The sequence below is a fragment of the Nesoenas mayeri genome (genome assembly GCF_963082525.1).
Source record: "Nesoenas mayeri genome assembly, chromosome: 31".
Classification (NCBI taxonomy): domain Eukaryota; kingdom Metazoa; phylum Chordata; class Aves; order Columbiformes; family Columbidae; genus Nesoenas; species Nesoenas mayeri.
This window is the reverse complement of record NC_137567.1, coordinates 1,082,121-1,109,118: the sequence shown is the minus strand read 5'-3', so window position 1 is coordinate 1,109,118 and position 26,998 is coordinate 1,082,121. Positions and strand designations below refer to the sequence as shown.

The 26,998-nt window shown below is 54.0% G+C and overlaps 2 protein-coding genes across 4 annotated transcripts; one reads left to right on the top strand and one right to left on the bottom strand.

Annotated features, from left to right (window-relative positions):
• Positions 1–84: 84 nt before the first annotated feature.
• KEAP1 (kelch like ECH associated protein 1) lies at positions 85–6,034 on the bottom strand. The gene is given in 7 exon segments (XM_080361424.1): positions 85–595; positions 676–852; positions 1,525–1,730; positions 2,445–2,640; positions 2,643–3,129; positions 4,464–5,092; positions 5,971–6,034. Coding segments are annotated over 6 exon segments (1,791 nt in total). The 5' UTR covers positions 5,022–5,092; positions 5,971–6,034; the 3' UTR covers positions 85–428.
• A 1,338-nt stretch (positions 6,035–7,372) lies between these two features.
• Positions 7,373–26,197, top strand: ILF3 (interleukin enhancer binding factor 3). Of its 3 annotated transcripts, none has more exons than XM_080361401.1 (20): positions 7,373–7,491; positions 9,734–9,823; positions 10,881–11,110; positions 12,309–12,486; positions 14,384–14,531; positions 17,243–17,334; positions 17,716–17,811; positions 18,015–18,126; positions 19,412–19,509; positions 19,855–19,966; positions 20,053–20,163; positions 20,391–20,590; positions 20,882–21,052; positions 21,169–21,306; positions 21,524–21,700; positions 22,609–22,759; positions 22,890–22,943; positions 23,783–24,112; positions 24,843–24,956; positions 25,171–26,197. In XM_080361401.1, the coding sequence occupies exons 2-20, from the start codon at positions 9,821–9,823 to the stop codon at positions 25,302–25,304; spliced, it is 2,649 nt and encodes an 882-aa protein (XP_080217527.1). In that variant the 5' UTR covers positions 7,373–7,491; positions 9,734–9,820; the 3' UTR covers positions 25,305–26,197. The 3 variants fall into 3 exon arrangements, with proteins under 3 accessions (XP_080217527.1, XP_080217525.1, XP_080217526.1); XM_080361399.1 differs by having other exon boundaries at positions 24,843–24,965; XM_080361400.1 differs by lacking the exon at positions 7,373–7,491 and adding an exon at positions 7,649–7,721 and having other exon boundaries at positions 24,843–24,965.
• The last annotated feature ends 801 nt before the right edge of the window (positions 26,198–26,998 follow it).

The window sequence follows — 26,998 nt, the reverse complement described above, 5'->3', positions numbered from 1 at the left end:
CAACCCCCTGGCGGCGCTGACCCCCCCACTATGGCATCCCCCCCCCGCCCTGGCTGTGCTGACCCCCCCAGCTTAACCGCAAAAGTCTCTTTTCCTTTTAATTCATGTAACAACGGTGTGAAAATCATTAAAACCAGTCAATCGGCTGCCGGGCCGGAATGGGGGGGATGGGCTGCGAATTGGGGTGTTCTCCCCAAAACCGGGAGGTGGGGGGGGAATTTTGGGGGTGCCACGACCCCCCCATGAACTGTCCATGTGGCCGAGCGAGGCGGGGGGGCGACCAGCGCTGACATTTTATCCTCCCCCCCCCGCCGCGTTTACCCGCCGCCGTGGGGGGAAAAAACAAGGGGAGAGGGGGGGAAACTGAGGCACGGCGGCTTCACCGTGTCCCGTCCCCCCCCGTCCCCCCCCCCACGGCGGCGCCAGGGTTAGCAGGGACACTCGCGACGGTCGCTCTGCTTGCGGCACGGCTCCATGGTGATGGCCACCCCCACGCCGCTGCGCCCCGACGTCATCCGCGTCACCTCGGTCCAGGTGTCCGTCCCCGGGTCGTAACACTCCACCGAGTCCAGGAACGTGTGGCCGTCGTAGCCGCCTGCGCCGAGACACCACGTGTGGTTTTCCTTCCCCTTTGTGGTGTTTCCCCCCCCGCCGTGGCCCCCCCCCCGGGCTTACCCAGCACGTAGATCTTGCCCTGGTAGACGGTGACGCCGAGGGCGCTGCGCCGGTGCCGCATCGGCGCCACGAACGTCCAGGTGTCCGTCTCTACCTCGTACCGCTCGGTGCTGTTGAGCTGGTCGGTGCCGTCGTACCCCCCCATGGCGTAGATGCAGTTATTGAGCGCGCAGACCCCTGCGGGGGGGAAATTACAGGGTGTCGGGGGGGGTAGAAGGGACCCCAAAGCTCATCCAGTCCAACAACCCCCCCCTGGAGCAGGAACACCCAGCTGAGGTTGCACAGCACCCGCTGTTCCCAGCTGGTCTCCCATCCAAGCGCTGACCGGGCCCGACCCTGCTTAGCTTCCCAGATCAGATGAGATCGGGCATTATCAGGGTGCTATGGTTATATATATACATATGTATGTATATATATATGTTTTCCAAGTATATCCTGGTAGTATCTAAACTAAACCCTTTATTCAAGGGGCAGGAGAACCTCTCTGACCTACTGACCACCCCCTTCTAACCCACCCCAGGTACCATTGGCCTTCCCATGGTCTCCCATCCAAGTACTAACCGGGCCCGACCCTGCTTAGCTTCCCAGATCGGGCATTCTCAGGGTGCTACGGTTGTACGTATATATATGTATGTACATATATATGTTCCCTGAGTATATCCTGATAGTATCTGAACTAAACCCTTTTCTCATGCTCATCCTGCTGTCCCCAGGACCCTTTTCACTGGTCTCCAACAGTTTGTTCCCAACCTACACCGGAACCTGGGGGTGTTGACTGCCTCTACCAACCCCTCTTCCCTTGAGCACTCGTTAATTAGAGCCCTCTAATTGATTGCAGCCCCGGCTCACCGGCGCCGCTGCGGATGGTGGCCATGGGGGCGATGGCGCGCCAGCTGTCGTGCTCGGGGTGGTAGCACTCGGCCGAGCTCAGGCGGGTGGTGCCGTCGAACCCCCCCACGGCGTAAAGGAGCCGGTTCAGCACGGCCACCCCCACCCCGATGCGCCGCGACAGCATCGGCGCCACCAGCTGCCACTCGTCGCGCTCCGGCTCGTACCTGGGGGGCCAATCATAGTACGTGAGTGACGGGGGGGCCACAACAGTATCTGAGTGATGGGGGGGAGCATAATAACAGTATCTGGGTGATGGGGGGGACATAATAACAGTATCTGAGTGATGGGGGGAGCATAATAACAGTATCTGAGTGATGGGGGGGACATAATAACAGTATCTGAGTGATGGGGGGGCCACAATAGTATCTGAGTGATGGGGGGGCCACATAATAACAGTATCTGAGTGATGGGGAGGCCACATAATAACAGTATCTGAGTGATGGGGGGGGCCATAATAGTATCTGAGTGATGGGGGGGACATAATAATAGTATCTGAGTGATGGGGAGACCATAATAACAGTATCTGAGTGATGGGGGTGACAATAATAATAGTATCTGAGTGATGGGGGGGACAATATTATTATTGTCCCCCCCCATCACTCAGATACTATTATTAGTATCTGAGTGATGAGGGGGGGACAATAATAATAGTCTCTGAGTGATGGGGAGGGACAATAATAATATCTGTTATCACCATGTGTTATCACCCCGGGGGGGGGGCAGATTTTGACCCCCCAGTGCTGCATTATCACCCTGGGGGGCAGATTTATGCCTCCCAGGGCTGTGTTATCACCCTGGGGGACAGATTTAGTTATCCCCCCCAAGCAGATTTTGACCCCTTATCACCCTGTTCCCCCCCCCTACCGCAGCCCCCTCACCTCTCCACGCTGCTGTGGTGGATACATCCGTGCGACCCCCCCACGGCGTAAATCATGCCGTCGATGACCCCCACGCCGATGCGGTTGCGGGGGACGCTCATGGGGCTGCACTGCGACCACTGGTTGGTCATGGGGTTGTAACAATCGATGGCGGCCGAGTCCGTGTTCCCATTGGGGGAATTATTCCTCCCCCCACCGCATAAAACAACCCCCCCACTACACAACCCCCCAAACCGCTCCGGGGAACCTGTAGATCAGCCAAACGAATCCAAGAGCCGTCCCGGGGGTTAAAAGCTTCCAAAAAACTCAAGGATTGGCGGAAATAACCGCCGGCCGTATAGATGAGCTGCCCGACCTTGGGCGCGCGGCACGGCAGGACCTGCGTGGCTTTGTGAAGCGTCAGGTCCTGGAAGATCTGCGCCAGGTAATCCTTGGAGGGCGAGTCCCCCCGCAGGATCTCGCACTTCTGGAGCTGCGTCTGCAGGAAGTGCGGGGTGAGCGAGTGGCAGCGCACGGCGCGCAGCAGCGCCTGCACGTACAGCCGCCGGTTGGCGCAGTCGTGCTTCACCCAGTTGATGCAGGCGTGGAAAACCTCGGACTCGCAGCGCACGTTCAGCTCGTCGCGGCTGATCAGCGTCGCCAGCTGGCAGTGCGATAGGTTGAAGAACTCCTCCTGCTTGGAAACCTATAGGGGAGAGAGAAACGGGGGTATTTTGGGGGGTATGGGCACCCCCGAAAGCCAGGAGCCCCCTCCAGCTCATCCCAACCCATCAGTGGCACCAGTTGAAGGAGGAGGTTGGAAAACTCCTGCTTGGAGGAAAATGGGGGGGGGGTGGTGAGTATTATTGGGGGTTACAGGGTCCCCAAAACTCCTCCTGCTTGGAAACGTACAGGTGAGAGAGGAACAGGGAGATTTTGGGGGGTATGTGTACCCCCAAAAGGCAGGACCCCCCTCCAGCTCATCCCAACCCATCAGTGGCACCAGTTGAAACTGGCGGTTGGAAAACTCCTGCTTGGGGGAAAATATGGGGGGGGGGGGGGAGTATTTTTGAGGGGTATAGGGTCCCCAAAACTCCTCCTGCTTGGAAACCTGGGGGATAAATGGAGGGGGGGTTATTTTGGGGGGTACGGGCACCCCCGAAAGCCAGGACCCCCCTCCAGCTCATCCCAACCCATCAGTGGCACCAGTTGAAACTGGAGGTTTCCTACTTGGAAACCTGGAGGAAACTATGGGGGGTGAGTATATTTTGGGGGGTACAGGGTCCCCAAAACTCCTCCTGCTTGGAAACCTGCAGAGGAGAGAGAAACGGGGGTATTTTGGGGGTTATGGGCACCCCCGAAAGCCAGGAGCCCCCTCCAGCTCATCCCAACCCATCAGTGGCACCAGTTGAAGGAGGAGGTTGGAAAACTGCTCCTGCTTGGAAACCTGGAGGAAAATATGGGGGGTGAGTATATTTTGGGGGGTACAGGGTCCCCAAAACTCCTCCTGCTTGGAAACCTGGAGGAAAACACGGGTGGGTGGGTTTGGGGAGACCTCCCCCAGATCTGCCCCAGTATGTATTGGGGGTTTGGGGAGACCCCCCCCAGATCTGCCCAGTATGTGCTGGGGGTTTGGGGAGACCCCCCCCAGATCTGCCCCAGTATGTATTGGGGGTTTGGGGAGACCCCCCCCGATCTGCCCCAGTATGTATTGGGGGTTTGGGGAGACCCCCCCCCGATCTGCCCCAGTATGTATTGGGGGTTTGGGGAGACCCCCCCCCCGATCTGCCCCAGTATGTATTGGGGGTTTGGGGAGACCTTCCCAGATCTGCACCAATATGTATTGGGGGTTTGGGAGACCCCCCCAGATCTGCAGCAGTATATATTGGGGCTTTGGGGAGACCCCCCCAGATCGGCCCCAGTAAGATATTTCATAAGTAAACCCTGCGGGGACCCCCCTGTTGCGGGGACCCCTGTGTTTCGGGTGCTGCCCCCCATTTTGGGGACCCCCCCCCCCCGTTTTGGGGGCCCCCCCCCCACCTCAGCGAAGTTCATGTAGATGTACTCGCGCGCCTTCTGCTGCAGCTCCAGGCAGCCGATCTGCTCGGCGAAGTTGGCGATGCCGATGGCGTTGCTGGGGTGCAGCTGCTGCACCAGGAAGTCGCAGCAGGCGCGGACGACGCTGTCGATCTGGTACATGACGGCGCCGTTCATGACGTGCAGGACGCACTTTTCCCCCACCGAGATGGACGCGGTGTAGGCGAACTCCACCAGGCGCTCCATGACGCGCGGGTGCACCCCCTCGATGGGGATCACCTCCATGCCGCGCTCCCGCAGCCCCGTGGTGAACATGGCTTTGAAAACCGGGCTGGACGAAGCCAAAACGATCTTGTGGGCGAGGAAATCGGCGGGGGGGACGTCGTGGCGGTAGCGGACGCGCAGGGTGACGTCGCAGAGCTGGCGGTCCAGGCGCAGCTGGTTCATGATGGCCAGGGCGGCTTTGGGGTGCTCCTCAAGGCTGTAGCTGAAGGAGCCCGTGGACCCCCCCGGGGAGGGGGTCACCTCCGCGGGGCATTCGGGGGGTGGCGGGGAGGACATGGCGGGTCCAGCATCGCAGGGGTCCCCCCCTGCGTGGGGTTGGTTAGGAAGGGGTGGGGGGGGATGAGAAGCTGTGGAGAAAAGGGGAGGGGTTAGAGTGGGGAAACTGAGGCGGGGGAGGGGATGACCCCCCCCAGATCTGCCCCAGTATGTATTGGGGGTTTGGGGAGACCCCCCCAGATCTGCACCAATATGTATTGGGGGTTTGGGGAGACCCCCCCAGATTATGTACTGGGGGTTTGGGGAGACCCCCCCAGATCTGCCCCAATAGGTATTGGGGGTTTGGGGAGACCCCCCCAGATCAGCCCCAGTATGTACTGGGGGTTTGGGGAGACCCCCCTAGATCGGCCCCAATATGTACTGGGGGTTTAGGGAGACACCCTTAGATCTGCCGCAATAGGTATTGGGGGTTTGGGAACCCCCCCCCCAGATCTGCCCCAATAGGTATTGGGGGTTTGGGGAGACCCCCCCAGATCTGCTCCAATATGTATTGGGGGTTTGGGGAGACTCCCCCAGATTATGTATTGGGGGTTTGGGAAGACCCCGCCAGATCTGCCCCAATATGTATTGGGGGTTTGGGGAGACCCCCCCAGATTATGTATTGGGGGTTTGGGGAGACCCCCCCAGATCTGCCCCAATATGTACTGGGGGTTTGGGGAGACCTCCCAGATCGGCCCCAGTAAGTGCTGGGGAAACTGAGGCACAGGGAGGGGGCAGAAGGGGATGACCCCCCCCCAAACCCCTACGGGGAAACTGAGGCCCGGGAAGCGGTTCCTCGGAGGGACGGGACCTCCCCAAGACCCTCCCAGGGGAAACTGAGGCACGGGGGGGTGGTTTCCCTGTAGCCCCCCCCCTTTCCCCACCCGTGACCCACCCCCCCGTGTTTCCCGCGGCCGGGACCCCCCAATCCCGCCCCGCGGGTTCCCGGGGGGGGTCCCGGGGGTCTCACCCGGCCATGGCGCGGTCCCGGAGGCGGCGGGGGGGCCGTGACTAAGCAGTGACCGGAGCCTCCGCCGCGGTAAGAGTCCCGTTGGCCACGCCCCCTGCCCCGGGAATGACGTCACGCCCGGCGCGCCACGCCCCCGCCCGCCAGAATAAGAGTCATCGCGGGGTGACGTCACGGGGGTGTCCCCGGGAATTGCGGGGGGGGGGGGGAGTGGATCCCAGTGTCAACCCCGCGTGTCACCGGGATGGGGGGATCCCGATGTCACCCGTGGGTGTCCCTGCGGATGGGGGGGGGCTCCGGGTGTCACCCGTGGTTGTCCCTGAGGATAGGGGGGCCTCTGGGTGTCACTCGTGGGTGTCCCTGTGGATTAGGGGGTCCGGGTGCCCCCCTTCTAATCCCCCCCAGGTCCCATTGGCTTCCTGGCCACAAGGGCCCAGTGCTGGCTCAGCCCACAGCACCCGCTGTTCCCAGCTGGTCTCCCATCCAAGCACTGACCAGGCTCGACCCTGCTTAGCTTCCCAGATCAGACGGGATGGGGTGTTCTCAGGGTGCTATGGCTGCATATATTATATGTATATATACATATATACACCTATACGTTCCCCAAGTATATCCTGGTAGTATCTGAACTAAACCCTTTTTTCAAGGGCAGAGCAGAGGGGCAGGAGAACCTCTCTGACCTACTGACCACCCCCTTCTAACTCACCCAGGCACCATTGGCTTTCTGGTGGTCTCCCATCCAAGTACTAACCGGGCCCGACCCTGCTTAGCTTCCCAGATCAGACAAGATGGGGCGTTCTCAGGGTGCTATGGCTGCCATATATTATATATATGTATATATATACGTTCCCCAAGTATATCCTGGTAGCATCTGAACTAAACCCTTTTTTCAAGGGCAGAGCAGAGGGGCAGCAGAACCTCTCTGACCTACTGACCACCCCCTTCTAACCCACCCCAGGCAGCCTTCCTGGCCACAAGGCGCTGGCTCAATATTCCAGATGTAGCCTCATATTGATAACCATTAATTAATCACCCCTCAGTCTCCTCCAAGCTAAAGAGACTCAGCCTTCCCTCATAAGGGAAAGGAGGTTTCCTAGCTGCTTCCTGACGGCCTTATCCCCTTCCCAGCCCCGCTCCACCATCGCGCTGGACTCTCACCAGCTCCCCGTCCCGCTCGAACTGAGGGGGCAGCGCACCCGCGCCGCTCCCGCCTTGCGCCTGCGCGGCCCCGCCCCCGCAAGCCCCGCCCGCTCAACGTCACTCCTCCCGCCGGCCTCACCCATTGGCTCCTCACCGCCTCTCTCTCCTCCACCGGCCTCACCCATTGGCTCCTCAGCGCCTCCACGTGACTCGCCTCCCCGGTTCCCAACACGCCCCCCCCGGTCCCCACCGAATCCCGCGCCCCCCGCCGGCGGCGGCTCCGCCCCCCGCGCTGCAGTCCCGCGCCCGCCGCACCGCCCGCCCCGCTGCTCCGCGGCCCCGCAGGCCCCAGCCCGGGCCCCGTCCGCGGGCGACACCCCCCCGGTAAGAACGGCGGCTGCCCTTCCCTTCCTCACCCCCCGTTCTCCACACCGGGGGTTGAGCGGGGAAGCCGGGGGGGCGGTGCCGGGCGCTCGGGCCGCGGAGGAGGGCGGGTAGGCCCGTGTGAGGCGGGGGGGTGGCGGCGGGCCCGCCGGCGGTGACCCGGCCCCTTTTTTCCCCTCCCTCTCTTCCCATTGTGCTGTGGAGACAAAATGGCGGCGGCGGGGCCGGGGGTGAGTGAGGGGAGAGCGGGGGGGCGGGAATTGAGGAGGGGGGGGTCGCGCTAACTCCCCCCCACCCCCCAAATCACCCCGTTCCCCCCTCCCCACAGCCGCCCCGAGCGTTTTGGGGGTGTCGATGTGAGGGTTTTGGGGGGTCGCGCCGCTTCCCCCCCCCCCCCCATTTCCCGCCGCTTTGTTCTCGCCGCGTTTGCAAATGGCGGCACCTTCCCCCCCCCTTCCCCCGCCCAGTGGTCTCTTCCCCCCCCCAACCGCCGGTTCCACCGTGTGGGAACGGGGGTTCTCGGGGGGGGGCACCGGGGCCTTCCCCCCCCCCCGCCCCGTATCGGCCGGTTCCACCGTGTGGGAACGGGGCAGGGGGGGCACCGAGACCTTCCCCTCCACCACCCCCTGCCATGGCCCGTTCCACCGTGTGGGAACGGGGGTTCTCGGGGGGGGGGGGGGGTCACCGGGACCTCCCCCCCCCCGCCCCGTATCGGCCAGTTCCACCGTGTGGGAACGGGGGGTCCCGGGGGGGGGCACCGGGACCTTCCCCCCTCCCACCCCCCGCAATGGCCGGTTCCACCGTGTGAGAACGGGGCGGGGGGGGTCACCGGGACCTTCCCCTTCATTGGCCCGTTCCACAGTGAGGGAACGGGGCGGGGGGGGGGGGGAACGGTCCTTCCCCCCCCAGGGAAGTAGCAGCTCCCTGGGGTCTTAATTTTGTTTTCTTTGGGGGGGAAACATCCCTTTTGGTGCCATTTAAAGGTCCTTTAGGGACCCCCTGTCCCCAAACCCCCCTCCCAGGGGTTTGTTGCCGCTTCCCCCTCATCCCTATCCAGCCCCTTATCTGCAGCTGCTGCTTTTTCAGCAGAAACGCCCCCAAAAGCTGCTTTTCTACCCAAAGCTTTTGTTCACTGTCACCTGGACCTTGTGACACCGTCCCCGGTGATGGGGACGAGCCGCTGTCCCCACTGTCCCCACTGTCCCCACTGTCCCCGTCCTTAACGCTGGAACAGCGTCGGCAAACAAAAGCCGAGCGAATCGCGCTCCTCCGAGCACCCTCCGCGGGTCCCGGGCTCCAAACGCCGCCAGAAACCACCAATCCACCCTTCAAACGCCAAAGCTCCGCCAAACAAACCGCGCGGGTTCCGTTGGCGCCGATTTACGGCGGGAGCCGCGACCTTCGGCGCTTTAGAAACACCTTCAAGTTGGATTTTTCATTCGTTTCTTACCCCGCTCGGAGGAAATTGAGGGAAATAGGGGGATTTTGGGGGCTGCAAACGCCACGAGGTGCTGGGGGGGTTCTTGTGGCATAATTAATTCCCCTGCTTGGCCGCGCTGATGTCTGGGTTTAATTGTAATTGAGTTGTAATCAAACCCAGGTTTTTAATGCGGGGTGGGAGTGGGGGGTATTTTGGTGCCGTAGAGTCCGACGGCCGCTCCAGAAATTTAGTTTTCTTGCTTTTTACCCTAAAAAATGCCGCAAGTTGCAGGATTTTTAAAGCAAATTGCACAGCAGGGTCCTGATTCCCACCCAGGACATCAATGTGACTTTATTATAGAGTTATAACCACATGAATCTGGTGAAGAACTTCAGCGTTTGATCAAGATTTGGGGGCGAATTAACACCTGTGACTCCACCAACTGCTGATTTTTACATCACAAATAATTTTTGGGTTATAATAATAAGAAATAACTTGTGAGCGGCGGGAATGAAGCGTCATCTCTGATTCTTTACATTGTGGAGTTGTTGCTTATGGGTTTAATTTTCATGTATAGGGGACGTTTCGCCTCCATCGTGTTTCGGTTTAGGGATCTGAGCTTTGGAATAATCAGTTTTAATGGGGATAAGGAGCCAAAATAATTCTGGGGATAACGTGATAAACCTGGTTTGAGTCGTTATCGCTGAGAACGTAAATCCGTGCGGGAAACGCGTTCGCTAACGAGTTTGTGTCCCGCTAATTTCTCCCATTGGCTCCAGTTGTGGTTCGGCCGTGTTGCTAACGGGTTCTGGTGCTTTTCAGGCCGAGCGCGGTGCCGGCGCAGCCGCTGCGGTGGGACAGGCGCAATAAACCCCGTTGGAGCGCCCGCGCGGACGTCGGGAACCCAACATGGTGAGGAGCGGGAGGTGGGGGCCGCGCCGGAACCTTCCACGTTCACACCACAAAGCCGCCGCGACAAACCCCACGTTTCAGAGGCACAATTTCAGGTTTCAAAGGCGCAATTTCAAAGTCACAATTTTGGAGGCAGAATCCACAATTTTGGAATTTCAGAGGCAGAATCCACAAATTCAACATTTGAAATTCAGAATTTCAGAGTCAAAATTCACAAGTTCAAAATTCGCAAATCCCGAATTTCGAAGTCAAAATTTGCACATCCCAAATTTCAAATTCATAGTTTCAAAGTCAAAATTCACAAAGTCAAAATTGGCAAATCCCAAATTTCAAATTCAGAATTTCAAAGTCAAAATTTGCAAATTCAGAATTTCAAATTCATAGTTTCAAAGTCAAAATTCACCAAGTCAAAACTCACACATTCAGAATTTCAAATTTGCAATTTCAAAAGTCAAAATGCACAAATTCAGACTATCAAATTTGCAATTTCAAATGTCAGAGTTTCAAATTCAAAATTTCAAAGTCAGAGTTTCAAATTCAAAATTTCAAAGTCAGAGTTTCAAAGTCAAAATGCACATATTCAAAATTTCTGAGTCAGAATTCCCAAAGTCAAAATGCACAAATTCAGAGTTTAAGAGTCAAATTTTCAAATTCAGAATTTCAAATGTCAAAATTTCAAATTTCGAAGTTTCAAATTCAAAATTTCCAAGTCAGAATTTCAAAAGTCAAAATGCACAAATTCAGAGTTTCAAAAGTCAGAATTTCAAAACTCATAATTTCCAAGTCAGAATTTCAAAGTCAAAATGCACAAATTCAGAATTTCAGAGTCAAAATGCACAAATTCAGAGTTTCAAATTCAAAATTTCAAGGTCAGAATTTCAAAGTCAAAATGCACAAAGTCAGAATTTCAAAGTCGAAATGTCAAAATTTGAAATGTCAAAGTCAGAATTTCAAAGTTGAAGTTTCGAATTTGAAATTTCAAAGTCAGAATTTCAAAATTTGAAATTTCCAATTCCAAATTTCCTCCTCACAATGTCCCCTCCCTTCCGTCCCGTAGCGGCCCATGCGGATCTTCGTGAACGACGACCGGCACGTGATGGCCAAGCACTCCGCCGTGTACCCCACGCAGGAGGAGCTGGAGGCCGTGCAGAACATGGTGTCGCACACGGAGCGCGCGCTCAAGGCCGTGTCCGACTGGATCGATGCGCAGGAGAAGGGCGGCGAGCAGCCCGACGGCGACGCCAGCGCCATGGACACGGCGCCCGAGGACGACGGCAAGGACGGCGGGTGAGGATCCGCCCCGTTCCGCTCCGGCCCCGTTCCGCTCCGGCGCCCTTCGGCTCCGGTGCCACAGATCCGCTGGCCTGGGGATAATGGGTTGTTGGACCAGCCCCCGCGTGTCTGATGAAGCCTCGTTGTGTTGTGTTTAATTGCTATAAGTTTGCGGCGAGCGGCGCTGCTGAGGTGCCTAATTAATTAACTTTGGAGCGGGTGGTTTGCAGGGAGTGTCGCTGCTTACCTGGCTAATTAATTCTGTTAATTTGAAGTGGGTAGTTTGCAGTGAGCATCGCTGCTTACCTGGCTAATTAATTCTGTTAATTTAAAGAGTGTAGTTTGCAGTGAGCATCACTGCTTACCCGGTTAATTACCTGTGTTAATTTGAAGCAAGTAGTTTGCAGGGAGCATCCCTGCTTACCTGGCTAATTACCAGTGTTGATTTGAAGCAGGTAGTTTGCAGGGAGCATCGCTGCTTACCTGGTTAATTAACTGTGTTAATTGGAAGCGGGTAGTTTGCAGTGAGCATCCCTGCTTACCTGGTTAATTACCTGTGTTAATTTGAAGCAGGTAGTTTGCAGTGAGCATCGCTGCTTACCTGGCTAATTAACTCTGTTAATTTGAAGCGGTGAGCGCCGCTGCTTACCCGGCTAATGAATTGCGTTTATTTGAAGCAGGTGGTTTGCAGTGAGCATCCCTGATTACCTGGTTAATTACCTGTGTTAGTTTGAAGCGGGTAGTTTGCAGTGAGCATCGCTGCTTACCTGGTTAATTACCTGTGTTAATTTGAAGCAGGTAGTTTGCAGTGAGCATCCCTTCTTACCTGGCTAATGAATTGCGTTGATTTGAAGTGGGTAGTTTGCAGTAAGCATCCTTGCTTCCCTGGCTAATTAATTCTGTTAATTTGAAGCGGGTAGTTTGCAGTGAGCATCACTGCTTACCTGGTTAATTACCTGTGTTAGTTTGAAGCGGGTAGTTTGCAGTGAGCATCACTGCTTACCTGGTTAATTACCTGTGTTAGTTTGAAGTGGGTAGTTTGCAGTGAGCATCACTGCTTCCCTGGCTAATTACCTGTGTCAGTTTGAAGCAGGTAGTTTGCGGTGGGCATCTCTGCTTCCCTGGCTAATTACCGGTGTTAATTGGAAGCGGCGAGCGCGGCCGCGTGCCCGGCTGCCGAGCGGCGCTGACGGAGGGCGCTGTTGCTTTGCAGGGAGCCCAAGGCGGAGCAGCTGACCCGCACCCTGCGCGGCGTGATGCGCGTGGGGCTCGTCGCCAAGGGCCTCTTGCTCAAGGGCGACCTGGACCTCGAGCTGGTTCTGCTGTGCAAAGACAAACCCACCTCGGACCTGCTGGAGAAAGTCGCCGATAACCTGGGCGTGCAGCTCGCGGTGAGTAAAACCCTCCCGAACCCCAGCAAAACGTGCTTGGAGACGCTTAAAAACCAGCGATGTTGCTTTCCAGACCTTTCTTTTTGTAGCATTATTGTGGAGAGTGACTATCAGCAGGTTTGGTGGTGCCACCAAGCTGGAGCAGTGGTGACACTGGGAGCTGTGCTGCCATCAGAGACCTGGACAGGCTGGGGAGGAGAAATTCAATGAAACAGAACAAGTGTAGAGTGTTGATGTGGGCAGGAACAGCCCCAGGGTCCAGTGTGAGTTGGGGAATGAGCTGTTAGAGAGCAGCGTAGGGGAAAGGGACCTGGGGGTCCTGGGGGCAGCAGGGTGACCATGAGCCAGCACTGGCCCTTGTGGCCAGGAAGCCAATGGGACCTGGGGGGGCGGTTAGAAGGGGGTAGTCGGTAGGTCAGAGAGGTTCTGCTGCCCCTCTGCTCTGCCCTTGAAAAAGGTTTAGTTCAGATACTATCAGGATATACTTGGAGAACATATATATACACATATACATAATATATACAGCCATAGCACCCTGAGAACGCCCCGTCTCATCTGATCTGGGAAGCTAAGCAGGGTCGGGCCCGGTCAGTGCTTGGATGGGAGACCAGTGGTACCTGGGGGGGATTAGAAAGGGGATGGTCAGTGGGTCAGAGAGGTTCTCCTGCCCCTCTGCTCTGCCCTTTAGTTCAAATATTATCAGGATATACTTGGAAAACATATATATATATACATATATGTATATATATACGGCATAGCACCCTGAAACACCCCATCCCGTCTGATCTGGGAAGCTAAGCAGGGTCGGGCCTGGTCAGTGCTTGGATGGGAGACCAGCTGGGAACAGCGGGTGCTGTGGGCTGAGCCAGCACTGGGCCCTTGTGGCCAGGAAGCCAATGGGACCTGGGGGGGATTAGAAGGGGGTGGTTAGTAGGTCAGAGAGGTTCTTCTGCCCCTCTGCTCTGCCCTGGGGAGGCCACACCTGGAATAGTGTGTCACATCTGGAATAGTGTGTCCAGCTGTGGCCCCTCAGTTCCAGCAGGACAGGGAACTGCTGGAGAGAGTCCAGCATAGGGCAATGAAGATGATTAAGGGAGTGGAGCATCTCCCTTATGAGGAAAGGCTGAGGGAGCTGGGGCTCTAGTTTGGAGAAGAGGAGACTGAGGGGTGACCTTATTAATGTTTATCAATATCTAAAGGGTGAGTGCCATGAGGATGGAGCCAGGCTCTTCTCGGTGGCAAACAATGATAGGACAAGGGGCAATGGGATCAAGCTGGAACACAAGAGGTTCCACTTAAATTTGAGAAGAAACTTGTTCATGGTGAGGGTGGCAGAGCCTGAACAGGCTGCCCAGGGGGTGTGGAGTCTCCTTCTCTGCAGACATTCAAACCAACCTGCACATGTTCCTGTGTCACCTCACCCGGGCGTTCCTGCTCCATGGGGGGATTGCATTGGATGATCTTCCGAGGTCTCTTCAATCCCAAACATACTGTGATACTGTGAATCGCCTCCTTGAGCCAAATTCTCTTTATTAGCTGGAATTCTGCTTGCACACCTTGTTTTGGCTACGAAATCAAACCGCAAACGCCTCGCCGGTTGATTCCGACCGCTAAGCGGTGGAATTGTAGGTAGTCAGGGTCTGGTGGCCGGAAGATATCACACTATATGGAAGGGTAGTAGCCTCTCCCTAGGTGGGCAGGACTATGTGAGGCGAGCAGATGGAAGTGACGTAAATATAAGGTATATAACGCTGTGTTAGCTGTTAATAAACGCCGTTTGCCGTCCACCGCGTTGTCTGCGAGCTGATGGACCGAGCACCCTGGGGGACGGTCGCCATGCTGCTCCTGAACCAGGTTGGTGCTGCCTCATAGAAGGCAACATGGAATTCTCTTCCAGGCCATCACAGAAGACAAATACGAGATAATCCAGTCGGTGGGCGACGCCGCCATCGTGATCAAGAACACGAAGGAGCCGCCGCTGACGCTGACGATCCACCTGACGTCGCCCGTGGTGCGGGAGGAGATGGAGAAGCAGGCGGCGGGAGGTACGGGCGCCCGGGAGGAGCCGCAGCCCGGCCTTTCTGGTGCTAATTCCCCGAGAAAACGTGCTCTTCAGTTTCGGATCTGAGCTCCGTTTGCGCCCATTCCAAATTCCCCGAGACAAATCCGACCTCGCGAAGTCGCTGGTGTGGTTTGAACTCAACCCGAGCGTCTGAAACTGAGCAGCACCTTTTGGGTGGGATTGTGCTCCTTTTGTTGTCGTTTTTAGCCTTTTATTTATGATTTATGATTTACTCGAGCCTTTAGTTCACTAATACATCATCTCGTTGTCTTAATCTTCGTTCCGTACCCAGCCATGTCAGTGGCCCGCACAGTGACGTAAAAATATAAACCAGATACGCTTAAAAAAGCCCAAACTAGCCCAAAATCTCGAAGGCTTCTGGTTAAATGACCTGCATGCACGTGAACTTGGATGTTCCGGGCAGTTTGTGTTGCAGCAAAAATGATTCGTAGGCGCTCTGGGGCTCCTCGATTTGGCTCCAAAACGTTGCAATTGCCGAACAAGAAGGGATGCAGAGTTTTGGATAAAGTTAGCTCCGCTCGCTAATGAGCTCCCAGGTGTAATTAGAGTTAATGACCGGGTATGGTGTCGCAGAGGCATCTGTGCACTAGCCTTATCTAAAACCCTGATCTTGAGGCCTCGCGGGCGGTGCCGCTGGCTCCGACCCGGCGTTCAGTTTTGCTGCAGCACGGACCGGGCGGCGGAGCGGGCCAGGGCGCCGCAGCTCCTCGTGCTCTCTTGCCTTGTCTCTGGTTTCTGATCTCTGACTCGTCTCCCAAGCCTTCCAGTTCGTCGACTTTAGGGACGCTGGACCTTTGACCAACAGGACGCTCTGTCGCGGGCCGGGGCCGGGGCAGCCGCGCCGAGGGGGTTCCCTCCGTCCTCGCCGAGCTTTCCCCCCCACAACGGGCACTTTTGCTTAAATCCCCCTTTTTCACCCATCCAGCCCAGTCCCCGAGGGTTTTTGGCCTCTCCGGCCCATTTCACGCCGCGGCTCCTCCTCAGCCTCCCGCCACACTTGGGCTTGGACGGGACCTGCTCATCGCCAACATTTCACCCCTTAATTAAGTTCATTAAACATCCCCCTGCTCTCCGCAGGTTGAATTTCTAAGCGGAGCAGCGTAGAATCAGCCATTTGTTTGGGTGTTCAGGACCATCAGCAGTCAGGATTGGTTTGGGGGTCCAAGCCCATGGTTCTGGGTAGACTCAGGACTGGTTTGGTGGTCCAAGCCCATGGTTCTGAGTAGACTCAGGACTGGTTTGGTGGTTCAAGCCCATCTGGGTGCAGTCAGGATTGATTTTCTTGGCTCAAACCCATCATTTTGGGTAGAATCAGTTTATTTAGTGGCTCAAGCCCATCGTCCTGGGTACAATAATGATTTACTTTTGTGGTTCAAGCCCATGGACCCGGGTAGAACCAGGACTGATTTTTGTGGTCCAAGCGCATGGTCCTGGGTAGAATCAGGACTGGTATTTTGGTTCAAGCCCATGGATCCAGATAGAACCAGGATTGATTTTTTGGTCCAAGCCCACGGTCCTGGATAGAACCAGGACTGATTTTTTTGATCCAAGCCCATGGTCCTGGCTAAACTCAGGACTGGTTTTGTGGTTCAAGCCCATGGATCGGGATAGAACTAGGCCTGATTTTTGGTCCAAGCCCACAGTCCTGACTAAACTCAGGACTATTTTTTTGGTCCAAGCCCATGGATCTGAATAGAACCAGGATTGATTTTTTTAGTCCAAGCCCATGGTCCTGACTAAACTCAGGCTTGATTTTTTGATCCAAGCCCATGGTCCTGGCTAAACTCAGGACTGGTTTTTTGGTCCAAGCCCACGGTCCTGACTAGACTCAGGACTGGTTTTTCAGTTCAAGCCCGTGGTCCTGACTAAACTCAGGACTGTTTTTTTGGTTCAAGCCCATGGATCCAAATAGAACCAGGACTGATTTTTTTAGTTCAAGCCTGTGGATCCGGATAGAACCAGGACCTATGTTTTGGTTCAAGCCCACGATCCTGACTAAACTCAGGACTGGTTTTTTGGTCCAAGCCCACAGTCCTGACTAAACTCAGGACTGGTTTTTTGGTCCAAGCCCATGGTCCTGACTAAACTCAGGACTGGTTTTTCAGTTCGAGCCCATGGATCCAGATAGAACCAGCACCGATTTTTTGATCCAAGCCCATGGTCCTGACTAAACTCAGGACTGATTTTTCAGTTCGAGCCCGTGGATCCAGATAGAACCAGCACCGATTTTTTGATCCAAGCCCATGGTCCTGACTAAACTCAGGACTGGTTTTTTGGTCCAAGCCCATGGTCCTGACTAAACTCAGGACTGATTTTTTGGTCCAAGCCCATGGTCCTGACTAAACTCAGGACTGGTTTTTCAGTTTGAGCCCGTGGATCCAGATAGAACCAGCACCGATTTTTTGATCCAAGCCCATGGTCCTGACTAAACTCAGGGCCATTTTTTCGGTTCGAGCCCGTGGATCCAGATAGAACCAGGGCTGATTTTTCGGTCCAAGCCCACGGTCCTGACTAAACTCAGGACCCTTTTCCCGGTTCAAGCCCGTGGTTGTGGCTCAAGCGGCCGTTTTTGGGAGCCCCGGTGCCCGCTCGGCCGCTGCCTCGTGCCCCCTCCGCCCACCAGAAGCCCCTTGGTCAAACCGTGCCTTGTCTTCTTATTCCATCCACGACTAGAAACGCAATCAGGCTCCGACTCCCCGGACGTTCTGGACAGGCAGAAATGCCTTGCTGCCTTGGCGTCACTGCGGCACGCCAAGTGGTTCCAGGTTTGCATTTTGTTCTTATATTTGTCTTTACGTAGCGAAAAAACCCCCAAATCGTAAACTATTAAAGGGGCTGAGCGTTATTATTCTTTGGTATTTAATGTATTTAACGGTAGCGGTGCTGGACGTGGCGGCGCAGTTGCTCAAGAAGCACTTAAGCGAATTAATGGATCGTTAAAGAGTAATGGACCGTCTTAAAGAGTAGACGCGTAGCTGCTGCTTTGTGTTAAGAGTAATGTTGCCTTTGCACACCACGATTACCCGTTTACGGTGTAAACCACGCAAATCCCGTTTACCCTTGGCAAAGTAGCGCTGCAAAACAGAAAGGGAATGGCTGAGCCAGCGGTTTTGGGGCGTTTTGGTGAGTTTTGGTTCTCCCTCCAGGCCAGGGCCAACGGACTCAAGTCGTGCGTCATCGTCATCCGGGTGCTGCGCGACCTGTGCACGCGCGTTCCGACCTGGGCGCCGCTCCGAGGATGGGTAATGTGACCTATTGGCGTGATTTTGGGGGTTAAATCCTTTGTCCCGTTCATAAATTAATGAATTATACATCTCCAAACAAACTTTCCGCCATTAAAACTCCCAAATACCTGCGATGCGGTTGGTTTATGGGTTAACGGGCCAACGGTTGGATCCTTGGGGCGTGGGTTCGTCCCTCCTGACCGTCGTGTGGTTCTTTCCAGCCTCTGGAGCTGCTCTGTGAGAAATCCATCGGCACGGCCAACCGGCCCATGGGCGCCGGCGAGGCGCTGCGCCGCGTCCTCGAGTGCCTCGCCTCCGGCATCGTCATGCCAGGTTTGCCGCTTCCCCGCGGTCACGGTGCGAGAGCGAGCGCGCGGTCCTGGCCGTCCATTGCAAACCTCGAAAAAGTCACAGTTTGAAACGTTTCAAATTTCGAATTTTCCAAATTTTAAAAATTTCAGATTTCAAAAACGCCAATTTCACAATTTGGGAATATTAAGAATTTCGGATTTCAACATTTCGGAATTCAAAGAATTTCAAATTTCACGGTTTCGGAATTGTAAGAATTTCAAATTTCACAGTTTTGGAATTCAAAGATTTTCAAATTTCACCACTTCTGAATTCAAAGAATTTCAAATTTCAGTTTCGGAATTTTAAGAATTTCAAATTTCACAGTTTCGGAATTGTAAGAATTTCAAATTTCACAGTTTCGGAATTGTAAGAATTTCAAATTTCACAGTTTCGGAATTGTAAGAATTTCAAATTTCACAGTTTCGGAATTGTAAGAATTTCAAATTTCACAGTTTCGGAATTGTAAGAATTTCAAATTTCACAGTTTCGGAATTTTAAGAATTTCAAATTTCACCACTTCGGAATTCAAAGATTTTCAAATTTCAGTTTTGGAATTTTAAGAATTTCAAATTTCACCGTTTCGGAATTGTAAGAATTTCAAATTTGAAAACTTTGGAATTCTAAGAATTTCGAATTTCGCCTCTTCAGAATTTTAAGAGTTTTAAGAATTTCACAATCTCAGAGTTTTAAGAATTTCACAATTTCAAAACTTCAGAAATTTAAAATTTCACATTTTAAAACTTCAGAAATTTAAAATTTCACATTTTAAAACTTCAGAAATTCAAAATTTCACATTTCAAAACTTCAGAAATTTTCAAACTCTGACATTTTAACAACTTGAAATATCGAAATGTTGAAACTTCAAAAACCCAAAAGTTTAAAACCACAAAAATTTGAAATTTTCAAAATTTGGAATTTCCACTTTGAAATTTTCCAAAACTCCCCAATTTCACCCAAATCCGCGGTGTCCCGCGCGGGCGCCCCCGAAGCCCCACGCGCGTCCCACGTCACGGCTCCGAAACGGACCCATCGCCTTCAATCCCCCGTCCCCGCGTAGAGAGAGGCGCCAACGTCACCGTGAGCTCCGGAGTGGTCGGCGGGCGGCTCGGCCGCCGCGGTGCCGCGTTCCCGGCCCGGCGGCGCCGCTTCGCGCCCGTCGCGCTCCCGGAGAGACGAGCGGCGCCTGGGCCGCCCAGGGCAATAGTTGAGCGTGTTTAGCAAGCACCAGGATAATTCTCTGCATATCTTCCTTGTTTCCTGCCTTCAGATGGTTCTGGTATTTATGATCCTTGTGAAAAAGAAGCCACTGATGCTATTGGGCATCTAGACAGACAACAAAGGGAAGATATCACACAGAGTGCTCAGGTATAGTTTTAACTCCGAAAACCTTACGAATCAGTTCAAACTGCCTGGTTAATTGGTTGATCGTAGCGTAGCCGCCTCCCGGAGGGCGCTGTTAATTGCGTTAATACCCAGTCGAGTAAAAGCAAATCCCACAGCGAGGAGGAATTTGTAGCTCGGCCAACCCAGAAGCAAAAGTAGGTTTTTTTAAATAGCGCCTCCCTGTGTTTTTTGGGTTGAATTTCCCAACCGAAAAAGCAAAAGCGAAGCAGAGAGCGGTGTGAAAACGCGGACGATTCGGTGTTACGGGTGGGAAACAGGCGGTGGGAGCCGCCGGCGCGGCGCTGACGCGGCGCTTGGCTTTTCCAGCACGCGCTGCGGCTCGCGGCCTTCGGCCAACTCCACAAGGTCCTGGGGATGGACCCCCTGCCCTCCAAAATGCCCAAAAAGCCAAAGAACGAGAACCCCATCGACTACACCGGTGAGTAAGCGAGGCGCGGAACCCCCCGCGCGGTGTTGGCCGCGTCCGGGAGGCGCGGTGCTGAGGCCGCGGCGCTGCTTTTGCAGTCCAGATCCCCCCCAGCACCACGTACGCCGTCACCCCCATGAAGCGGCCGATGGAGGAGGACGGCGAGGAGAAATCGCCCAGCAAGAAGAAGAAGAAGATCCAGAAAAAAGGTATTGAGTTAAGCAGAGGTAGGTGCAGCGCGGCGCCCGAGGGCCCTTCCCGCCGGCGCGCGGTCGCTTTCGCTCCCAAATCACAGTTACAATTGAAATAAAAGCTTAATTGAGAGATTTTCCACCTTAATTTAACGGCGAGGAGGGAAAGGCGCTTGTCTGAAGTGGGTTTTCTGCTTTTAGAACCATGACGAACGTTGCGAACTTTCTTCTTTTAATCTATTCAGAGGAAAAACTTGAACCCCCCCAGGCCATGAACGCGCTGATGAAGCTGAACCAGCTCAAACCCGGGCTCCAGTACAAACTGGTCTCCCAAACTGGTCCCGTTCACGCTCCCATCTTCACCATGTCGGTGGAGATCGACGGCAGCACCTTCGAGGCGTCGGGGCCGTCCAAGAAAACGGCCAAGCTGCACGTGGCCGTCAAGGTGAGAGCCGCTAGCGCTAATTCCCACCCTGGGGCTCGTTAATTAGCCGTTAATTGATTACCAGCCCTTTCATGTTGAAAAGGGTGATAGGGATGAGTCGCGACTCCGTCCATGCGTGAAAAACAACTCTCAGGCCGGAGGAATTTTTCCTTCTTAGACCTTGGCGAACGCGCTTGGAAATCATTCATAAATAGTATTTTGAGCGTTTTTCTCGAGGATTTACCCCAAAATGGGTTTGGCACGCGGGAGCTGGCGGCGTTTTGGGGTCTGTAGCGGGTTCTGGTTCCGCAGGTGCTGCAGGATATGGGTTTGCCCACCGGGGCGGAAGGCAAAGAGTCGGGGAAAGGCGACGAATCGGCCGAGGAGACGGAGCAGAAACCCGTGGTGGTGGCTCCGCCGCCCGTGGTGGAAACCGTCTCGACGCCCGCGGCCGCGTCGCCGCCCTCGGATCAAACCCCAGAGGTGAGCGGCGCCGAAAATGGGCTCAAACCACCCCCGCGGTGCTTTCGGGGGTGTCGGACACCCCCGCGTTAGCGTTCCCGGGGGGGAAACGCTCAACCGTCGCCGTTTCCTCGCAGAACGTGAAGCAGCAGGGACCAATTCTCACCAAGCATGGCAAGAACCCGGTGATGGAGCTGAACGAGAAGCGGCGCGGCCTGAAGTACGAGCTCATCTCGGAAACGGGCGGCAGCCACGACAAATGCTTCGTCATGGAGGTGGGCGGCGTTTCGGGGGCGTTTGGCTCCGTTTTATTGCTTTGATATCCGTTTAAAACCGTAAATCGCGGCGCGGTTGGGCTGGGTTGTTCCTTTAAGGTCTTGGAGTGAGCAGCAACGTTTTTGCTCCAAATTCTTAGAGTTATCTCTAAAAAATAGCGAATTTAAGTGCTGTTCTGGCTAATTCCGCGTGGGAATGATCCTCTAATCCCCGCAGGTGGAGGTGGATGGGCAGAAGTTCCAGGGAGCTGGTTCCAATAAGAAGGTGGCCAAAGCTTACGCCGCGTTGGCCGCGCTGGAGAAGCTGTTTCCGGACGCTCCGGTGCCCATTGAGCAGAACAAGAAGAAAAGAGCCCCCGTGCCGGCCCGAGGGGGCCCCAAATTCCCCGTCAAAGTAAGAAAAACCCCCATTCGGTAAATTCCGATGGTTTTGTGGCGCCGCGGCCGCATCGGCCGCTTTGATCCCTTTGGGGAGGGGACAAGGATGTGGGGGCAGCGCTGGGGTGACAGCGCAGAGGCCGGGACGCTGTGCGCAGAGCGGCCTCTTGTTCCGGGGTTGTCTGGACCTGCCCCGCGCGGCTCCCGGCGCCTTCCGCGCCTCCCAAAATCCGGCATATGAACCTTGTTTGGGCCTCGATGTGTCACCTCCTGCCAGCGTCGTTTTTTGGGGATTTGGGAAAATTTGGAGATTTGGAAAATTTGAGATTTGGAAAATTTGGAGATTTGGAAAATTTGAGATTTGGAAAATTTGGAGATTTCGAAAATTTGGAGGTTTGGGAGATTTGGACATTTGGGAAATTTGGAGATTTTTGGAGGTTGTGGAAAATTTTGGAGATTTGGAAAATTGGGGATTTGGAAAATTGGAGATTTTGAGATTTGGGAAAATTTTGAGATTTGGGAAAATTTTGAGATTTTTGGAGGTTGTGGAAAATTTTGGAGGTTGTGGAAAATTTTGGAGGTTGTGGAAAATGGGAGATTTGGAGAGAGATTTGGAATTTGGGAAAATTGGAGACTTGGAGATTTTTGGAGGTTGTGGAAAATTTTGGAGTTTGTGGAAAATTGGAGATTTGGAAAATTGGCGATTTGGAAATTTGGAGATTTTTGGAGGTTGTGCAAAATTTTGGAGGTTTTGGAAATTTGGAGATTTTTGGAGGTTGTGCAAAATTTTGGAGGTTTTGGAATTTTTGGAATTTTGACTTGTTAATTTCTACTTGTCTGCATTTTCCCTCTTTCCGCCCCTTTGGGAACGCTGACCGTTGGCTGGTGTTTTTCCCGACCCCCCTGTTGGTTTCTCCCCCGCAGCAGCACAGCCCGGCCTTCGCCATGGGGGGCCCCATGCACAACGACGGCCCCCCGCCCCCCAGCATGCGCGGCCGCGGCCGCGGCGGCAACATGCGCGGCCGCGGCAGAGGCCGGGGCGGCTACGGCAACCACGGCGGCTACATGAACACAGGTAAAACAACACCCCGAACCCCACAACACCCCGAACCCCACAACACCCCAAACCCCACCGCCGAATCTTATTGTGACCGAACCCGCGGGCTCCGCGTTCATTTGATTTCAACCTCTTAATTCCTCGTTAGGCGGCGGGTACGGCAGCTACGGTTACGGTGGAAACTCGGCGACCGCGGGCTACAGTAAGTCTGTTTTTGCCTTAAATCCTTACGTTTTCCTCGCTTTCATGTGCCAGGGCTGCCGAAGTCGCAGCTTCCCTGTTACAGTCTCCGTCTTCCCCATTTTTAGGCCTGTTCTAATGCTCTTATCTTAGTTTCCCCATTTTCAGCCCCATTCTAATGCTCTTATCTCAGTTTCCCCATTTTCAGCCCCGTTCTAACGCTCTTATCTCCGTCTTCCCCATTTTCAGCCCCATTCTAATCCTCTTATCTGAGTTTTCCCCATTCCAGCCCTGTTCTAACCCTCTTGTGGCCGTTTTCCCCGTTTCCAGCCCCATTCTAACCCTCTTGTGGCCGTTTTCCCCGTTTCCAGCCCCGTTCTAACCCTCTTATTTCAGTTTTCCCCGTTTCCAGCCCCGTTCTAACCCTCTTATCTCAGTTTCCCCATTTCCAGCCCCGTTCTAACCCTCTTATTTCAGTTTTCCCCGTTTCCAGCCCCGTTCTAACCCTCTTATTTCAGTTTTCCCCGTTTCCAGCCCCGTTCTAACCCTCTTATTTCAGTTTTCCCCGTTTCCAGCCCCGTTCTAACCCTCTTATTTCAGTTTTCCCCGTTTCCAGCCCTGTTCTAACCCTCTTATTTCAGTTTTCCCCGTTTCCAGCCCCGTTCTAACCCCCTCGTGGCTGTTTTCCCTGTTTTCAGCCCCATTCTAACCCTCTTATCTTCGTTTTCCCTGTTTCCAGCCCCGTTCTAACCCCCTCGTGACCGTTTTCCCTGTTTCCAGCCCCATTCTAACCCTCTTGTGGCTGTTTTCCCCATTTCCAGCCCCGTTCTAACCCTCTCATCACCGTTTTCCCCGTCCCAGGCCAGTTCTACAGCAACGGCGGCCACTCCAACTCGGGCAGTGGCGGCTCCTACGGCTCCTACTACCAGGGGGGCGACAGCTACGGCGGCGCCAACCCCCCGAAGCACAAGAAGCAGCAGCACGGGGGGCAGCAGAAACCCGCCTACGGCTCGTACCAGTCGCACCAGGGCCAGCAGCAGCAGCCCTACAGCCAGAACCAGTACGGGGGCAGCTACGGGCCCCCCCAGGGCAAGCAGAAGAGCTACGGCCACGGCCAGGGCGGCTACTCCTCCTACTCCAACTCCTACAGCTCGCCCGGCGGCGCCGACTACGGCTACGAGAGCAAGTTCAGTGAGTACGGGGGGAAACGGGAGATATTACAACTACAAGAGCAAGTTCAGTGAGTTTGGGGGGCGCGAAAATGGAGGTTTTTAACTCTTATTGCAACGGCGAGAGGAAATTCGGTGAGTTCTGCTGAGTTAAGATGTTTGGGTTGGTTTGGTTTTTAATTAGGAAACTTAATTAGAAAGCTCTGGTTTTCAGGTGCCAAGTTCCCTTATTGTTTTGGGTGCCGATTTCACTTATTATCTTGGGTGCCAAGTTCCCCTATTGTTTTGGGTGCCCGGTGCCCATTGTTTTGGGTGCTGATTTCCCTTATTATTTTGGGTGCCCAGTTCCCCTATTGTTTTGGGTGCTGGGCACCCTTATTGTTTTGGGTACCCAGTTCCCCTATTGTTTTGGGTGCCCACCACCCATTGCTTTGGCTGCGGAGTTCCCTTATTATTTTGGGTACCAAGTGCAGGATTTTTGGGTTTAAACTCAGCTTATTTGGCCCAAACCAACACATTCCCAACAGAACCCCCTGAGCTCTGACCTCCTGCTCCCCCAGGGGATGAACTCGATATTTTGGGGTTCAAAAGTGCCGCTTTCCCGCTCCGCTCCTAATTATCTTCATCCCAATCCACAACCAATTCTGCTCTCCGCTCGGTTCCTCCGAACTGGTATTAAACCCCCATCAACCGCCGCTTTTCGCAGCCCCAAAAAGGGACAATTTGGCCTCAAATAGGTGAATTTCTCGCAGGTTACGGCAACAGCGGCCGCGGCGGCAACAACTATTCGGGGGGCTCGTCCTATAACAGCGGGTCCCACGGTGGCTACGGCGGCGGATCGGGGGGCGGCGGCTCCTCGTACCAAGGTAAGCAAGGTCAGTATATGATCATTTTATATATTCCTACTAGATTTTATCTATATTTCATACACCCCCTCCATATTTCAGATATTTTCCCTAAATTGTAGCTGTTTTCTCTATCAATTCCCGCGCCAAGACAGGTCCCGAAAACGCCCCAAAAGCTCAATTTCTGCCTTAAAATGGCTTAATTTTGGGGTGTTTTCCCCCCCTGTTTTTGCAGGTGGATACTCCTCACAATCCAACTACAACTCCCCAGGCTCCGGCCAAAACTACAGCGGCCCCCCCAGCTCCTACCAGGCGTCCCAAGGCGGTTACGGCAGAAACGACCACAACATGAATTACCAATACAGATAAAGCCGCCCCCCCGGCGGGCGCCGACATTCGTCCCCCAAACCCCTTTGAATATTCAATTTTATCACGGTAAAACACCCCAAAACCCCTTTTTTCCCCCCCCTATTTCCATGTTGCAGTGCTCTTTGTGATACCGGTCACTAATGGTTGAGTACTTGTAATTCCATATTTAGCTGTATTTTGGGCATCTCTGTATTTAATGGTTTGTTAGTTGCCATTACTTTGTCTAAATAGGATTATTATTATTATTATTTTTGGAGTTAATACCATTTTCAGCATCCTTTTTTCTATTTAAAAGCGGGAGCGGCCTGAGCGCCGGCTCGAAATAGAGGAGGGATCTGTCACCTTGTTAACGCTTTTGTGAAGTGAGTTAAACGAGCTTTTTTTTTTCTGTATTTTAATGCTTTAGTGTTTTCAGTTTTATAAGTGAAAGACTTTATTTTAAAAAAAAAACAAACAAAAACAACAGACAAAACCAAACCAAAAGCGGGAAAGCGCGAGGTTTTGTGGGCCCGGCTCCCTCGGGCCCAGCGGCAAATAAACCACCGAAAACCGCCACGTTTTGGGCTCCTAATGCGGCGTTTTGCGGCAAAACCGCCTCCCCCCTCTCTTAAATACCATAAATTATGTGTTTTATGGCGTTTTAATGAGTTACGCCCTCGGTTTTGAGCGTTGGGCCGGGCGATGGCATCACGGGGCAGCAGGAAAGGCTAAATATACAGATTTATGGCGTATTTTAGGTGGCATTTCCAGGATTTCCTGGCGCAGATAATGCTGCGGTTCCTCGTAAATCACAATAGCACTAAAACAACAGTCCCACCCGCGCTTTATTCACCTTTTAGTGGAAAAGGTGGAGCCGTGTTTGCCAACCGGCGATAACCGGCACTTCCTGCATTCTATGGTAAACCAAACCCACAAGGAAACAAAGTTTGTGCTCCAAAATCCTGCTTTTCCCACCCAAAAACCCCTCATCGCTCTGGCGATGTTTCGCCACGTCTATGTTGTATATATTTTACTTCATGTTCTTGTGTTTATTGCCATCCCGGGGGTAGAACCGCCCCTTAATGAGGTGGAGCGTTAATTGGGAGAGACAAGACCATGGATGAGCTCCGGCTGGTTTTAATCACAAAGCTTTTTATTAACAAATATCGGTGATAATTTAACGCGTCGCCGCCGGCGCGAGGACCCAGCTCGGCAGGCTCAGTGCAAATAGAAATCAATAATAATAATAATAATATTAATAACAATATTAATGAAGTGGAGTTGCTGGTGCGCAGACACCAGCCGCTGGCTCTATTTTTGGCGGGAAAATGGTCCCCTGAGAGATTTGAGGTGTGGAAATGGCCCCAAGAGCCCGAAACTGGCCAAAAAGTCAGCGGAGGGGGACGGTGGCACTTGGGGACACTGTGGTGATCCCGACTGAGGGGGACACTTCACATTTTTCTTCAGTTCTTCAGGTTTTTGGGGCAAAATGTCCCAAAAAATGGCGGACGGGGGTCCCTGAGGGACCTGAGGTTTGGAGCTGGAGACTGGCCTAAAATCCAGTGAATTCGATGGGTTCCAGCACACGGATGGGGACGGGGACACTTGGGGACGCTCTGGTGGCCCCGGCTGAGGGGGACACGTCACATTTTGCTTCAATTCTTCAGTTTTTGGGGGGAAAACCCTCCCAAAAAATGGCGGAGAGGAGTCCATGA